General features: G+C 43.1%; 1 protein-coding gene across 1 annotated transcript in view; it reads right to left on the minus strand.

Moving 5' to 3' along the window:
• KCTD3 (potassium channel tetramerization domain containing 3) overlaps positions 1 to 18397 on the minus strand; it is a 355533-nt gene that overhangs the window by 248667 nt on the left and 88469 nt on the right. Inside the window, exons 7-8 of the mRNA XM_029593200.1 lie at positions 16485 to 16643; positions 3603 to 3693 (exon numbers count right to left, since the gene is read on the minus strand). Of these exons, the coding sequence (XP_029449060.1) occupies positions 3603 to 3693; positions 16485 to 16643 (250 nt within the window). The remainder of the gene's footprint in view (positions 1 to 3602; positions 3694 to 16484; positions 16644 to 18397) is intronic.

An 18397-nucleotide genomic window follows, 5' to 3' on the forward strand; every position in this document is an offset into this window, starting at 1 on the left:
ATAGATTTGCATTCAAAGTGCATGCACATCTATCTCCTGCATATTCATTACAGATATACTGAAAACCAGGCCTTTTTGTGGCTCTTGAGGACTGAAGTTGGCCACCCCTGTCATAGACCATAATATCCTGATATCTACAATAATAGAAATGAGATTAAACAATAAGGTTCTTCCTGACTTGGTTGAATTCCTTTCTATCAAACTGAACACTTCACTGACACTAGATCAGCACCATGGACACTAAACCATGGGATCTCCCAAGGATCCCTATTGTTACCAGTACTATTCAAATTTTTGTCAAACCATTAGAACAGCTGATCTGTACTTTTAACATAAAAGCCCAAATCTATGTTGATAATGTCCATCTCACACTATCGATGACCCATAAACATGCATAAATAAGCTAAGCACGTGTCTTACAGCAATGCAAGAATGGACAAAAAACAACCAACTCCATTTAAATCCCAACAAAACTTTATTTAGATACAAAACAAAGAAATTCCAGACTTGAATATCCCATTCAGAATGTATGAGCTCCCACTAAAATCACAGGTCAAAAAGTCTTGGTTATGCTGGATTCAGAACTCATCATTCTCCAGCAAATCCAGGCAACAGTAAAGAGCTCCACTTTCAATTACGAAACCTTCAAAAATTATACCTGCTTATTGAAAAGAAAAACTTACTCAATAGATTATGCCACAGTAACCTCATGGCTAGACTACTGCAATACTTTGTGCAAGGGTCTAACAAATAAGGCCCTCCACAAACTCCAGATGATGCAAAACTCTGCTGCACGACTGATAGAAGGATGCAAAAAACACAAACAAATTACACCCATCCTACAAAAACTACACTAGTTAACAATACCAAACACAGAGCAAAATTTAAAGCAGTGACGCTATACAAGGCTCTAAATGGAGAAAGACCTGTTTGAATGAAAATGTATTTATTTATTTAAAAACTCTTCTATACCGTCGTTAATTCACCATCACAATGGTTTACAGAAAGGCACAATAAGAAAAAACTATAACTGGTATAGATTACAAATTATACATGTGCCAACATAGAACGGTAACATATTTTAATAAGAAAAGACTGTGTGTTAATTAAGGCTTATATGTCGGTTGAAAAACTGTCGAGCGGTTCAAATCTAGCGGTAATATGCAATTGGAGATATTAGAGGAAAAAAAACTGATTACTTGGTGCGTCATTATCTTTCAACTGTTTTCCTCCTTCTCTTTGTCTTTATAAAAAGCTTGTTTAAAAAGCCAGGTTTTCAGACTAGTTTTAAATAGTTTCAAATTTCTCTGCAGCCTTATTTCGAGTGGCATGGAGTTCCATAGAACATCTCTCTCTATACATGCCCACTAAACCATTAAGATCCTCAATGTCACTTCTGTCATCAAAAGAAGTCAAAAGATCAAACAAAATGTAACAGATCCTTCTTGGAAGCTGCACCTGCCTTCTGAAATGCACTCCCAGAAGGGCTCTGAGAAATGCAGGATCATTCGTATTTCAAGAGGCAAATAAAAACCAACGCTTTTGTAAGGCCTTTAATGTCAAACCCAAACTGCTGGCACTTGCCAGGTTCTTGTAGCCTGGTTTGGCCTCTGTTGGAAACAGGATGCTGGGCTTGATGGACCCTTGGTCTGACCCAGCATGGCAATTTCTTATGTTCTTATGATTACGGGACACAACCGAGCATCACTACAAGTGCCTTCAATCTGCTGCTTCAAGCTTTTGTGCTACAGTACTTTGCATAAGTCACCAATATTTACATTGTGTTGTAGTACAGATTTAATTGTTGATATTAATCCTACAGTGCACCTTTTATTACTAAGATTGAATGTGACATTTGCTGCTATTTTAATATACCAAACAATTTCTATTTGTAAAGCTGAAAATGACCTTTGCTCATATGTTGTCATTTCTAATGTATTCTAAATTGTTTTGGGTGAATTTCGTATTGAAAAAAGCAGACATCAAATCCAAATATATAAAATAATGTGCTATGCATTCATAGGTAATGAGATGATTTGTATAACTATTCAGACTACCTATTTTGCATAGGTTCCGCACTAATGTGCACGACTGCTAAATGACATGCATTATAAGTACTAATAATGTACAATCAATGTAATAATAATGGTCTTTTTTATGTGCGTAAATGTAATCATGAATATCAGTGCAGTTTAGTACTTTGGCCCCCCTAGTTAATTACTGCACAGTGTAAACATAACAAAACTTTGAAAATGTGTTCAACATTTCAGGGAACAGAGCAAACAATATTATCAGATTATATTAGCTAAGGCAGGAATACCACCTGAACTGTGGAAGTCCAGGCAGAATACAATTCTCAGCAAACTATAGCTGGGTAAAGCAAGAATGGCCTGAACAAACTGGTATCCTTAATAAACTTGGAGTGCATTAGACAAGGTCCACAGAAATTCTCTTTTATTGAACTGAAATTGGCAGTATAATGATTTTAGTGTCAACTAAGCAAATATGACCTGTAAGTCATAGCAGAGATACAGATATGCACCAAGAAAGTCACTTATTGTGAGATGGCTAACTTCACACAGATTTCCATTTTCAGCTGGCTAGCAAAGTTAACCTGATAACTTTGATGGTATATTCAACGGCATGAGTGTGCCGCTTAGTATACCCAACTATATCAAAGTTAGCCGGATAACTTTATCTAGCAGCCCTAAAGTTATGCTAGCTGGATAACGTAGCTACAACTCATTACCAAGCAATGCTATATAGAACAAATGTAAGATTTGGAAATTTGGATCAAAAAAGTACAAAAAAACCTGCATATCAATTTGCTTGCACAAATCTGAAATACAGCGATTTTATTTCTTGCAGCTTCCAGAATGAAAAACTTCCCAGCCCCTCCTCCTCCCCCCAAAAAAGTAAATTGGCAAGTGGAGACTTGTACAAAGAACTGTGGAACTTTTGCTTGATTCTTAAATTTAGTACTTTCACACAAGTACTAGAGCACTTTCTACAAACAATTCTGATTGCATAACTTTTTTTATTTTGGAATTTGTTCCCCTCTGTAGGCAAAAAAATGTGCTATTTCAAAACTGTCCAAGCACACTGACTTGCTGGCCTTTTGTACTTGCTTATATTCGGCTATGTCTCTCTAAAAGAAAAATGCACATTTCTTTAATTTGAAAAGCATGTCAAAATTCTTCCAGTTTCTTCTCCCAGCATGCAGCTGTTCAGACCTAACAAAGCAGCAAAAAAAAAAAAAAAAAAAGAAACCATGCTCTCGTGCTTTGTTAGAAAGTTTCGTGACTACACTTGACCACTGAAGTCATTCAAGCTGTATAAGGAATTAAAAAATTAAAATGCTAAAATTTGTGATCAAGGTCAGAAGGGAAATTAGCACTGAGCAAATGGAAAAGAAAACTCAGCAATTTTGGGAAGTCTAGTGCAGTAAATACTTTTAAGGATCGATATTCAAAAGGTTTTACGTGCTATAAAACATGACTTCAAAATTTCCCTTCCCCACCCCGTATGCATGTAAACGGTCAGTGCATTAAAAGTCAGAAGCATTAAAATAAAAATAACATAAGTCACAGAGTCAATTATACCTGTAGCAAACCACAAAATGAGCGTATGCCGCTACAATCCAGTTGTGATGGCCAGCTACTATCAATACCTTGCGTGGATCCACAGGGAACCCTGCAAAACAGCAGCAAAAAAGGAAACAAAATACTAAGTGCAGCAATTATTTATTCCTTTTTTCTACACACAAGATGAAGAAAGATGAGAAAGCCTTTATCTGGAAATGGAAGTGCTATTTTTAAAACTGCAATAGAAATGTGGCTTGCCTTCAGAAAGCAGGGAGTCAGTATTATCTAGTAGAGGGTATACTACAGAAACACAGAATATAAACAAAAAGGTTCATCTAGTCTATCCATATATCTTTTTGACTGCAGTACAGAAGTTTAACTTCAATTCTTCACAACTAAAGATCTTCTGTCTTTATTGTATTATTATTATTCTTGGGGTAATAGTGTCTGATGATCTGAAGATGGCAAAGCAATGTGACAAGGTGATAGCTAAAGCCAGAAGAATGCTAGGCTGCATAGAGAGAGGAATAACCGGTAAGAAAAAGGTGATAAAGCCCTGATACAGGCCTTTCATGAGGCCTCATCTGGAGTACTGTGTTCAGTTCTCAAGATGATATCTCAAAAGGGACAGAAATGGGTGATCAAAATGGTGTGAGGTCAATATCGGAAGATTTATGAGGAGAGAGTGAAGGATCTAAATATGTATACCCTGGAAAAGAGGAGGTGCAGGGGAGATATGATACAGACCTTCAGATACCTGAAAGGTTTTAAGAATGCACAAACTTTGAACCTTTTCCTTTGGAAAAGAAACAGTAGAATTAGGGTTCACGAAAAGAAATTCCAGGGGAGGGGGGTGACTCAGAACCATCAGGAAATATTTCTTCATGGAGAGGGTGGTAGATGCGTGGAATGCCCTTCTGGAGGAGGTGGTGAAGATGAAAAAAGTCAAAGAATTCAAAGAGGCATAGGATGAACACTATGGATCCCTAAAGGCTTGAGGATGGAAATGAAGAAAAGGGTGCATGGGAGTAGCTTGCTGATGCCCTTAAACCAATAAACCTTGATGCTTTTGATGCAACTGTATCATTGCTCTCTGCTTCGGCAGCTGGGGAAAAAGGGAATTGGATTTAGACAACCAACAAGGGCCCCAACGTTTTTGGTCTGGGGAACTGATAAGCTTGGAGGTAACCTGCAGCGAGGAGTAGATACTACCTTTAACAGAAGGCATGGAATTATTACTGTTAACCAATAAGCCTTGATGCTTTTGGCACAACAGCAATATCACTCCCCTCTGACAGTGAGGGGGGGGGGGGGCGGAAGAGAGAGAATTGGATTCAGAAGACAACCAATATGGGCCCTGACTTTCATAGTTTATAAGGGAAAAAGCACAGGACTGCTTCTACAGCCAAGTCCATAAACATAGCACAGCAAGCAGCACTGTCTGAATTTTCAAGGCAGTAAAAATGTTGCTAACAGTAAAATTTTATGGTTTATTATAAGGCTTGGGGGTAACTGCAAGGCGTGGCAGTAGCTACCCTTAAAAGCAACATGGGGTAACCTGTATGGCACAGCAGATACTACCATAAGAAGCTTATTGGGCAGACTGAATGGACCATTCAGTCCTTTTTGCCATTATTACTATGCTACTATGTTTTCTGCTCCCACAAGCTCCCCTGGAAGGCTGTTTCATGCATCTACTGCCCTTTTAGTGAAGAAATATTTTCTTCTTTTGCTCCATTCATATTGCCCCCCCCCCCCCCTCGGTACTAGAAAGTGGAAGTTGCTTACGGGTAACAAGTGTTCAACGAGGACAGCAGAATGAAAATTACGTCAAAGCTTTAGGTTACTCCGAGCATATACGTACTGTCCTGCATCACTGACATTGCATAGGACCCCTTCAGTTCAAATAGCTAACACTGAATATGGGATCCAACAGGAAGTGAAGCTGGGTGGGCTCTGTAAGAATAAATATCCTGCTTGTCCTCTGAGCACAGGCAATACAGCTAAGAAACTTTCACTTTCTCCACAAGCAAACAAGATGTAGCAGTCCTCACAGGTGCAGAATACCTAGCTACAGGCTGTGCCTAATTTACAAAAAGGCGGAAGTACAACCAGAAGGTTTTTGGGTGGCAACAAGCTAATCTGTGTAGATGTGCAGCCCCCAAAGCAAGACATTTTGCGAATAAATGTGGTGCTGATGCTAGGCCTAGGGAGTAGATGGTGTTTTTCTACTATAAATCTGAGATATTTCCTGACCAGAAAATCTCTCTATGTGGGTATAAGCATCTTTTAGTTCAAGAGAGAATAGCCAAGCACTTTTTTTCTATGAAGAGAAACAAGGTGCCTATGGAACCTATTGTGAACTTTTCCTGTACTAGAAATGCATTCAAAGCCCTTAAGGTGTAAGATAGGACGAGTCCTCCCGTTTTGTTCAGAATCAAAAAGTACTTGGAATAAAATCCCTGCCCTCTGTCCCCTGGTGGGAAACTGCATTGGCCTCTAAGAGGGAGCAAAGTTGCTTTGCAGCAGTTCCTGATGTTGAGTAGCAAACCAAGATGTTCTCAGGGGGCAATTTGGCAAGGTTTCCAAAATATGTCATTTGTTTCCTTTCCTGACTATGCTGAGAATCCGAGTGTCTGAGGTTATACTGGGCAAATGGTTTACTTAAAACTTTAGTTTTCCTCTGACAGCTAGTTTCTTTGGCATGTATACTGAGATCTTGGCTGTGATCTCCTGGATGCAGTCAAAATGCTGTCCCAGATTTTGGCTGGCATGTGGACTGTGGTTTTTAGGCCCTCTGCCATCTGAGATGAGAGTGATATCCCTGCTGTTAATGGGACTAGGGGGGCACAAGATTATGATTCCTCTGAGAGTAGAAGGATCTCATCCTAGATATGGAGGGTGGGTCTGAAGAAGGGTCTGAAGCATAGTACAGTGGTCTTTAATTTCTTTTGAATCAGTATGGTATGGGGCTATACTGCTGAGATAAACTCTGACTGATAGTTTTTAAACCTGAATCTGAAAGCTTTAAAAGATATTGAAGGAAAATAAAAATAGGACAGTGAAAATGGTTTGGGGTTCAAGAACGCCAGACTGAAAATCTTTTCCATTTACCGGTAAATTTCTAAGAATCTCTGGTAGAGCATTTCTGTGATGTTAAAAGAATTTTACTTCTGCAGGCATCTGCATAGAAGAAACTAACTGGCTTTTAAAATCCATTTCTTCTTTGATTTAGTTGCTGGTGCCTTAGCTGAAGATGAGTCTCTCTTGGTTGAACCAGAGGATCATGGAGAACTGTTCAATATCTACCTTGCTCCAATCAGTAGAGTACTCGAGGGTGTTTGTGAAGGCTGATATTACTCAGTTTTACATCCCATTGGAGAAGAACTGGGATGAGACCTCAGCAATGATTTCTCTCTGTCTGAACATGATAAAGTCTTGGCTCACACACAATGACCTAACCCTGAATATCTCTAAGACAGAAGTAGTCATCATTCAACATACTGCTCCAACCACTACACCTCTAATTGCAAGCATCAATAAGAACGTAAGAAGTTGCTTTACTGGGTCAGACCGAAGGACCATCAAGCCCAGTATTCTGATTCTAACAGTGGCCAATCCAGGTTACAAATACCTGGCAAGTACCTAACATTAAATAGAACCCATGCTACTGATGCCAGTAATAAGCAGTAGCTATTCCCTAAGGCGACATAATTAACAGTAGTTTATGGACTTCTGCCCCAGGAACTTATCCAAACCTTTTTTAAACCCAGCTATACTAACTGCCTTAACCACATCCTCTGGCAATGAATTCCAGAGCTTAATTGTATGTTGAGTGAAAAAGAATTTTCTCTGATTTGTTTTAAATATACTACTTGCTAACTTCATGAAGTGCCCCCTAGACCTTGTGTTATTTGAAAGAGTAAATAACCAATTAAAATTTACCTGTTCAAGCCCTTTCATGATTTTATAGACCTCTGTCATATCCTCCCCACCCCCAGCCATCTCTTCTCCAGGCTGAAGAGCCCTAACCTCATTAGTCTTTCTTCATAGGGAAGCTGTTCCATGCTCTTTATCATTTTGGTCACCCTTCTCTGTACTTTCTCCAGTGCATCTATATCTTTTTTGAAATACAGCAACCAGAACTGCACACTTTATTGAAGGTGCGGTCTCACCATGGAGCATTACAGAGACATTATGACATTCTCCATTGTATTCATTCTGTTTGCTTTTTTGACTGCCGCAGCACACTGATTTCAATGTATTATCCACTATGACGCCTAGATCGTTTTCCTGGGTGATAACTCCTAATATGGAACCTAACATCGTGTAACCATTTTTCCCTACATGCATCACCTTGCACTTGTCCACATTAAATTGTATCTGCCATCTGGATGCCCCAGCCGCTAGTCTTGCAAGGTCCTCCTGCAATTTATCACAATACACTTGTGATTTAACTACTCTAATTTTGTGTCATTTGCAAATTTGATCACCTCACTCGTCTTACTCCTTTCCAGATCATTTATAAATACATTTTCGGGAACATTTTGGTGCATAATTTTGAAAACTCAAAAATTATGTGCATAGGTCCAAACCCGTCCCCTGGGAACACCTCCATGCAGTCTGGATTAACATACACGTGAACAGGACATACATGTGTAAGTTTCTTAGTGGATAAGCAGGACAATAATCTGCTACACAATATGGTGACATCATCAGATGGCTCTCTCACAGCTGAGAAAGACAGAAAAGGTCTTTCTGAGCATACATGGGGATTCCCACGCAGCTGCTACTTCATGACTCTCCCAGTCTTTTTAATTCCTATTCACGTGTATGTTTATCCGGACTGTGTGGCGGTGTTCCCGGGGCAGAGCTGGGGAAGGGTTTGGACCTATGCACATCATTTTTGAGTTTTCAAAATTATGCACCAAAATATTCCCAAAAGCTTTCTGTGCACATAATAGCAGGTATAACTGTATACAGGTAAATTTGGAAAGGTCATTTCCAAAGCAGACTTATGCATGTAAGTCCATTTTGAAAACTGGTGTACCTTATGCATATTTTGCTGTCTAATTTAGAAAAGCTTTTTGAAAATTGCCCTCCTAATTTTCAGAAGTATACTGTATCCTTGTGATCATAGTCAGCAGACACTTATCAGAGAAAAAGTTGCAAGATTAGAAGAAAACATATCCATTTTTAGGACCTTCCTAGTCCTTATGAATGTTTTATTATTTCTCAACACATTCTCATCTTTAAATGTGAAAAGCAGAGTTGCTTACCTGTAACAGGTGTTCTCCTAGGACAGCAAGATGTTAGTTTTCACACATGGGTGACATCATCGGATACAGCCCGGCACTGAACTTTGATCTCAAAGATTCTTGAGCTTTCAGCATGCCCTACTCACCATGTGCAGTTGTAGTCATCACCCTGCCCCCTAGGCAGAGTCCCTCAAGTCCATGATACAGTTAATAGATGGGGAAACCAACTCCCACGAGAGGCAGGAGGGTTTTGTGAGGACTAACATCCTAGGAGAACACCTGTTACAGGTAAGCAACTCTGCTTTCTCTTAGGACAAGCAGGATGGTAGTCCTCACACCTGGGTGAAAACCAAGCTACAGGCTGTCCGAGCAGGACAAAGAGGGAAACCCCACAGTGCTGGAGCACTACCTTCATTCCTTTGCTGAGAGACAGCTGACCCACCAGTCTGGAGAAGAGTTTGGTTCTACAAAGAAAGCCAAAAAAAAAAAAAAGACTTGAGACTCAAATCCCCATGCATAGCAGGGATGCCTGAAGCAGGGGAGTGATGCGAGTGCAAACAGAAGCAACTGTGCATCATGGAAGACAGTACAAGCAAGGTTTCTGTCTAAAACAGTGGATCTAGATCATCCTAGATACAGGAAGGACCCAGAGATGTAAACAAGAGAAACTCTAGGATGAAAACCGCACAGCTTCCTTCGTGTGAAAAAAACAACCGAAAACAAACTGGGATCCGAGAGCCCTCCAAAAGAGACTGTCAACCACTGACAGCCAAAGGTCTGGAGAAGAGTGCTCAGGTATGGCTGGTAGGCCGAATAGGCAGAAGAAACCCACGCCACACCTGAAAGAACAAGCAGCAAACCACAGCAGGGCCTGGGATAGACACTGCATGTCGAACCATCAGACATAGCTGACTGCGCAGCACAGCGTCTAGGGTTTCAGGGGATGAGAGACAATCCCCGAAACCAACCTGTAGCCCAAAAACTCCCGAGCAGAGAGATGAGACAGGCCTGAAGTTCACTCAAGAGCAACTGTCAGAACAGGTTCATCTATCCTGTCACAGGATCGCGAGGGGAGTAGAAGGCCCTTTGGACAACCTACAGAATGAGAAAAAACTAAGTCAGTATTGGCCAGAGAATGGCGAAAATAAGTGGAAAAATGTGGTATATCCTTCCCTGTAGATATACAGAGATATACCATGAGCACCTTAGCTTTACCTTTCCTCCCCTCGACAATCTAATCGGAAATCGAAAGGAGTGAGGAACACAAGGAGGCAGACCAGAGGACTGGGGTGGCAAGCACAAGTCGCCCGGTTGTCTATCAACCCCAAGCAAACAACTCACTGCTGAAACCAGCAGGGAGAAACCCACTGAGATGGAGCATTCGATCTTCTTGAAACAGCGGAAAATGATAGCAATTATCTCAGGGGAGAAACTTCCCCTCCTAAGGGAGCATGTTGCCAGCAATGGACAATATTACATTACCCAGGACAACTCTGTCCGCAGGCGGGGGTGATCCTGAAAAAGGGAGAAAACTGCTTGCACGCTACTGCGAACAATAGGCAGTGCTTCTGTTGTGGGGTACTCAGCCCCCAACTCCCTCAGCCATGGACATGGCAAAAGGGTGAAAGGCACAATCGCCTACGGATACTCTCCTCACAGAGGTGGTTTCTGCAGGCAAGAATGACTGATGATAGCGATCCTTAAGGAAGATGCTCACATAAGAACATAAGAACATAAGAAAATGCCATACTGGGTCAGACCAAGGGTCCATCAAGCCCAGCATCCTGTTTCCAACAGTGGCCAATCCAGGCCATAAGAACCTGGCAAGTACCCAAAAACTAAGTCTATTCCATGTTACCATTGCTACTGGCAGTGGCTATTCTCTAAGTGAACTTAATAGCAGGTAATGGACTTCTCCCTCCAAGAACTTATCCAATCCTTTTTTAAACACAGCTATATTAACTGCACTAACCACATCCTCTGGCAACAAATTCCAGAGTCTAATTGTGCGTTGAGTAAAAAAGAACTTTCTCCGATTAGCTTTAAAAGTGCCCCATGCTAAGTTCATGGAGTGCCCCCTAGTCTTTCTACTATCCGAAAGAGTAAATAACCGATTCACATCTACCCGTTCTAGACCTCTCATGATTTTAAACACCTCTATCATATCCCCCCTCAGTCGTCTCTTCTCCAAGCTGAAAAGTCCTAACCTCTTTAGTCTTTCCTCATAGGGGAGTTGTTCCATTCCCCTTATCATTTTGGTAGCCCTTCTCTGTACCTTCTCCATCGCAATTATATCTTTTTTGAGATGCGGCGACCAGAATTGTACACAGTATTCAAGGTGCGGTCTCACCATGGAGCGATACAGAGGCATTATGACATTTTCCGTTTTATTCACCATTCCCTTTCTAATAATTCCCAACATTCTGTTTGCTCTTTTGACTGCCGCAGCATACTGTACCGACGATTTCAATGTGTTATCCACTATGACACCTAGATCTCTTTCTTGGGTTGTAGTACCTAATATGGAACCCAACATTGTGTAATTATAGCATGGGTTATTTTTCCCTATATGCATCACCTTGCACTTATCCACATTAAATTTCATCTGCCATTTGGATGCCCAATTTTCCAGTCTCACAAGGTCTTCCTGCAATTTATCACAATCTGCTTGTGATTTAACTACTCTGAACAATTTTGTGTCATCTGCAAATTTGATTATCTCACTCGTCGTATTTCTTTCCAGATCATTTATAAATATATTGAAAAGTAAGGGTCCCAATACAGATCCGTGAGGCACTCCACTGTCCACTCCCTTCCACTGAGAAAATTGCCCATTTAATCCTACTCTCTGTTTCCTGTCTTTTAGCCAGTTTGCAATCCACGAAAGGACATCGCCACCTATCCCATGACTTTTTACTTTTCCTAGAAGCCTCTCATGAGGAACTTTGTCAAACGCCTTCTGAAAATCCAAGTATACTATATCTACCGGTTCACCTTTATCCACATGTTTATTAACTCCTTCAAAAAAGTGAAGCAGATTTGTGAGGCTGGATGAAGGTGAGAATTGTGTGGAGGGAATTCATTTTGACAATCTCCCAGAGTATATGCTTCTTCAGGCTTCTTAAATCCAGGATGGGTCTCAGTTCCTTGGATTTCTTAGGGATAAGGAAGAAGCAGAAATAGAACCCCTGGCCATGGTGATGCAGAGGAACCAGTTCTATTGTCTGCTGTTCGAGTAGCAATTCCCCATCCAGGTAGAGTTGCATCAAGTGAGACGGATCCAGACTGAAGGTTTAGTAAAGAAGAAGTATGGGAAGCCAGGAGAAATGCAAGTGGTGTCACACACTCCACAATCTTGAGAACCCAGTGATCTGATGATGATCTTGTGCCACTCCTCCAGGTAAAGCTAAATTCTCCTCCTTACTGGAGAGGATAGTTGCTGGGTTGGAAAGTGGTAAAAACTTAGTCCAACCCGGAAATTGTTGCTGTTGCAGAAACAGTGGCGAAATCCGAGTGAGATAATCAAATTTGTGGATGATGCAAAATTATTCAGAGTAGTTAAATCACAAGCAGATTGTGATACATTACAGGAGGACCTTGCGAGACTGGAAGTTTGGGCATCCAAATGGCAGATGAAATTTAATGTGGACAAGTACAAGATATCGAAAGAGAGGGGAAAAGGATATAATCCAATTTTATCAATATTTCTTACCCAGCAAGCGACAATATCATAAGCACATGCTCCAGTAATTCTAATCTGCTATCTCTCGCCACGCAATGGGCTGCAGGGAAGGGAATCTAGTACTCCTCTGATTTGGGATCCCAAAGCTCTCTGTAAAGGTCTCAGATGTGCGAAGGCCCAAGGTACTAGTTCCAGAGTGGATGCCATAAATCCAAGAACCTGCAAATAATCCCACACCACAGGAGAGGGAAGCGACAGCAGCCACCGCACTTGAGACATCAACCGGTCCATGCGGGAGATTGGTAGCGATACCTTGCCTAACAAGGTATCGAACCGAGCCCCCAAAAACTCTATCACTTGGGAGGGGATCAATTGACTTTGAATAATTGACCACCCAGCCCAAGGAATGAAGACGAGACACCACTGTACGAACCGCCGCCTTGCAGAGTTCCTCCGACTTCGCCCGGATGAGCCAGTCGTCCAAGTAGGGATGAACTAGTATCCCCTCTCGTCTCAAGCTCACAGCGACTACCACCAGCACCTTGGTGAACACTCAGGGAGCAGTCGCCAGTCCGAATGGTAGAGCATAAAACTGGTAATGTTGGCCCATAATCATGAACCTCAGAAACCGCTGGTGGTGCTTTTGGATTCCGATGTGGAGATAAGCTTCTGTCAGATCCAAAGAAGCCAAAAACTCTCCCTTGTGGACCGCCGCAATGACCGATCTTAACGTTTCCATATGAAAATGAGGTACCTGTAAGGCCTTGTTGACTTGCTTGAGATCCAAAATTGGCCGGAAGCGTCCTTCTTGAACACCACGAAATATATAGAGTAACGATCGGTCCGACGTTCCGATGGAGGAACTGGCATGACTGCTCCCAGCGCCTTCAAACGTGCTAGAGTCTGCAGAACTACCTGCTGTTTCTGCGGTGGCCCACAAGGGGACACCAGAAAAAGATCCCAGAGGGGATAAGCAAAATTCAAAACGTAACTGTGACTTATAATATCTAGCACCCACTGGTCCGAGGTAATCTTGACCCATTCCTCTAGAAACAGGGACAGCCGACCCCTGATCTTCGGTAGGGAGGAATGGGCCGGCGTCCCTTCATTGAGCTGGTTTGTTGTTGGGAGCGAATGCATGGGTTCCGGCACGATGAGGCCGTCTGCCTCGAAAGGAATAAGACCAGTCCCATGCTCTAGAAGCCGGTTGTCGAGGAGTATAGCTCTATGCACCCCGACCAGGCCGAAAATGGCGTGGTCCCCGAAAACGGCCCCGATAGCTACCCTGCGAGCAGGCTGTCCTGGGCTTATCCTCGAGCAACTTATAAACCTTGTTGTCACCCAAGGCCTTTATGAACTGCTCCAGCTCATCCCCAAACAACAACTTACCCCGAAAAGGGAAGGACCCCAGTTGAGACTTCGACGAGGCGTCCGCGGACCAGTTCTGGAGCCACAACAGATGCCGTGCGGACACCGCTGAGGACATAGTGCGTGCTGAAGTATGTAAAAGGTCATAGAGTGCATCCGCCGTATAGGCGACTGCCGATTCCATACGGGCCACCTGTTCCGCCTCCCCAGGAGGAAGGTCCTGGGCTGTCAACATCTGTTGCACCCAACGCAGCAAGGCCCGCTGCATCAGGCTACTGCATACCGCAGCCCGAATCCCTAAGGCGGATTCCTCAAAAATGCGCTTGAGCAGCACCTCCAGTTTCCTATCCTAGAGGTCCTTAAGTGCTGTGCCGCCAGTCACCGGAATAGTAGTATGCTTGGCTATGGCCGTGACCGCTGAGTCCACCTTAGGGATTTTAAGGAGATCAAGCGACTCGAGAGGAAGAGGATATAATTTTTCCATGGCTCTAGTAACCCTCAAAGAGGCCTCCGGGGTCTCCCACTCACGGGACACAATCTGGGAAAGCTTCGGATGAAAAGGAAAAGTCTGCGGCAGAGCGCATAATCTCGCTAAAGCCGAATCTCCCGTAGATAAATCTGACGACTCCTGGGACAGAGGAAGTTCAAGCTCCTGGAGCACGTGCAAAATTAATGAGTCCAGTTCCTCTCGCCTGGACAGAGGTCTTGGGGGTCATCCCCTTCCAGCTATGTGGAAATGTCCCCTTTGTCACCCATATCTGGAGCCGAGCCTGGATCCACCAGGTCAGGCAACCCCTCCCCCGGGGATGAAGGAGGGAAACGGGGAGCCACCTTTTCCTGACCCCTAGAAACCCTAGGGATCGTAATGGAGCTGGGAGACTGGGTATCCCACTGAGTCTCCGCCTCCAGAAATGCCTTGTGCATCAATAGTACGAACTTCGAGGAAAAAGGATGCCGCCTCTTTAAGGGCCCCCCCCGGGGGAGGAAGCGGAGGAGGAGCTGTGCCATCCGGCAATTCATGCGGCCTATGCGGCGGGGGACAGTGGAGGAGGGACATCCTCTCCCTCCTTAGAATCTTCAGCATCCCCCTCTGAGGCCGACAAAATGGCTGCCGTTCCCGCGCGAATCGGGAGCGGCCCAGGCCTCTGTCCCTCGGCATCGTGCGCGCTGCGCGATTTCCTTCGCCTTGCAGTGATCGCCACCTGCGCCGAATCGGATCGTCGCGAAGGCCCCTCACCCCTGGGGAGACACCGGGAGCAGAGGCCTTCGCAGGAGAGCCAGAACCCCGGCTCTCCACATGAGTGACAAACCGTCCCCCTAGGCATGATTTGGCAGTCGGGTGGAAGGTCCACCCCTTCCGGAGGCCCGGGTGACTGACGTCAGGCATGGCTGAGGTAGGAAAAAAGTTAAATTAAATAATCTACTGCCGTTTCTGTTCTTCTTCTTATTATTTTTTTTTTTTTTAACTCAGCCCACAGGAGGATGGCGCTGGGGGGAAAAAGAAAACTCAGAGGAATTAGCACCTCTGAGGGAGGGGGAGAGTGACCGGCCCACCGGTAAATCCTCCCCCTCTGCTCACCGGGCTAGGGCAGTGAAAGTCTCCGGGTATTGGCTATAGGGCAATGCCCTGCCTTGCCTGCCACTGTCTGGCTGCTCTGAAAAAAGTGAAAAATTATTAACCTGTTTCTCTTTTTTTTTTAAATGATCTAGTCAAAGGTTATATACCTATTTAATTCTTCCTTTTTTTTTTTTTTTGTAACCGAACTTGGTGGGGCAAGGCCCCAAAAATTTTGAGATCAGGGCCGCAGGTTATGCCTCTCAATCTGCTGGAGTCAGAGAAGATACTGAGGGATCGCAGGTTATGTTGGAGGTGCTTTTCAGTTTCTCTCTGACTCCATCTGCTGGAAGAGAGGCATAACCCAGCAGTCTGGACTGATCCTGGTACATACAAGGAATCTCTATTAACTAAGAGAGAGGGGTCCATCTGATGCTGTCTGATGACATCATCTTACATGTCATGGCTAATTCAGCCCTGCTGTCAATGGAGAAAAGTCCCTGCTGAGACTTTATTTGAAATATTGGGTACAATTCTGGAGACCACATCTTCAAAAGTATATAAAACCCAGATGGAGTAAGTCCAGAGGGCTGTACTAAAATGGTCAGTGGTCTTGGAGTATTGGGATAGACTTAAAAATCCAAACATGATTACTCTAAAGGAAAGGCAGGATATGGGAGGTACGATGGAGACATTTAAATATCTCCAAGGTATCAATACCCAGAAGGCAGGCCTCTTTCAATGAAAAGTAGATTCTGGAACGAGAGATCATGGTGTGAGGGTGAAAGGAGATGACTAGAGAATAACCTAAAGAAATATTTCTTTACAAAGAGGGTGATGATGCATGGAACAGCTCCTAGTGGATTTGGTGGAAAAAAGGAAAGCATGGAACACGCGCAGGAGGATCTCTGAAGGAGTGTTAGGGATTGTAGAGATTGGCAGACTAAATAGGCCATATGTATTTTTTTCTGCCATCATGTTTCTATATTTAATGTCAATCAACATATTTTAAAAGTATGAATGCAATACATGCTTACCTAGTTTTACTGTGCCTTCTCCAGCAACAGCAGCAGCAGCAGCAGCAACTAGTGTGGGCTGGGCACAACCTACTCGAGCCCCAGCTTCAGAGATACTCTGCACAGCCCTAATTTCTGTAGCAGGTGCAGGAGTACAGCTTATTTTGCGACTCGGAATACCTAATATAAAACAGGAGAGACTAGAAGTTTTTCAACATAGAGCAAAGTGCAAGGATTCAAAAGTTCTTCCAGTAATTACCAAGGACAAATTGTAATCACCATGTACTCTCCCTACCCTGAACCCTAACAGTAATTTGTTTTGAAAGAGTGAGAGCACATGGTGCATGTATTTCCTCCCTGAAAATGAATGCACCATACCAGTGTAATTCTCTCATGCCACCCCAGTTCAGTTCTCTCTCTCTCCTTCTCCTGAAAGGAATTTATGAGTCACAAAAATCAACTCTTTTCCGATTGAAAGGAGAAATCAAAACTAGGGGTCACAATATGAAACTCCAAAGGGGGAGACAAGAACAATTTTAGGAACTATTTCTTTTCAGAAAGGGTAGTGGATGCATGGAATGCCCTCCCAGAAGACGTGAAGACTAGAAAAGTAATGAAATTCAGAAGGGAATAGGCTGCTAGAAAAGGAGAAATGTTGACTTAACAGATAATTTCCTTTCCTCTAAGGAAGGCAGGTCAAGCCACACAAATAGGTTATGCACTTTACCAGCAGATGGAGACAGAGTAAAACTGACTTGCTAAAGTCACAGACATATAACCCTGCCCCGACATCAGCCCGCCAGTATTCTCTGAAAAAGCCAAACTATTAACAGACAACCACTCATGATTCCAACCAAATAGGAACACTGAGATCAGTTAAATGGAACCCAACATCTCAACATTCAAGAAAAGACTCAAGACGTGGCTGTTCACGCAGGCCTTTCCTAACTCCAATTCCATCTAACTTCCTTCTTTCAACACGCTCCGCTAGCATTAGCGTTAATAGCCACCTCTTACAATGTTATTTATACTTATATATAACTATCTGACTTTCATTTCCCTTCTCATTCCAAGTTATTGTTTTCCTTGTTATTTGTAACTGCTTTTCTGCACTATTGTTTAAATGGTAAAGTTTATTATAATTACACCCCTGTTTCTTGTGAACCAGCATGATGGGACCACCGTCTTGAATGTTGGTATATAAAAAAGTTAAATAAATAAATAAAATAAACATGCGCTAACCTTAGGGCACTTACCAGTCCAGCAAACAAAGTTACAGAAAGAACACTTTGTTGTCCAACCTAAGAGACAAAGTAAAAGCTAATAAGCAGCCCAGGTCAGGTTGTGGATTGGCCTGCATTCCTTCAAGGAAAGGAAATTATCAGGTAAGTAATAATTTCTCCTTCCTCCGCACTCCCAAGTGGGATGTACCAAACGTACTCCCAAAAAGGGCAGGAGGCTGCCTGCGGTCCCATCAACACCGCACGTGCAAAGGCCACATCCTCCTGGGGCTGCACATCCAAGCGGTAATGCTTGGAAAAAGTATGTAAGAAGGACCATGTCGCTGCTTGACAGGAGACAACAACCAAAGTTCCACCCATGATACTACCCGAGTCCTAGTGGAAGGCTCCCTAACCTAAGTAACGAGACATTGGCATCCACATAGGCAGCTGTGATGACTTCTTTTACTCAATGGGCATTAGTTGGCTGCATCGCCAGTTCATCCTGTTTACCTCCACTATGGAGCACAAACAGATGATTAGACTTCCTGACAGATTTAATAATCTTCAAGTCCTGCATCAGATGCCGCCTGACATCCAAGGCATGCAACAGATGATAATCATGCTTATCTCTATCCCTGTCCAACGAGTGCAGGGAAATAGTCTGATTCAAACAAAACTCCAAAACTTTCGGTAAAAAGGAAGGTACAGTTC

The sequence above is a fragment of the Rhinatrema bivittatum genome, chromosome 3, assembly GCF_901001135.1.
Source record: "Rhinatrema bivittatum chromosome 3, aRhiBiv1.1, whole genome shotgun sequence".
Taxonomy (NCBI): domain Eukaryota; kingdom Metazoa; phylum Chordata; class Amphibia; order Gymnophiona; family Rhinatrematidae; genus Rhinatrema; species Rhinatrema bivittatum.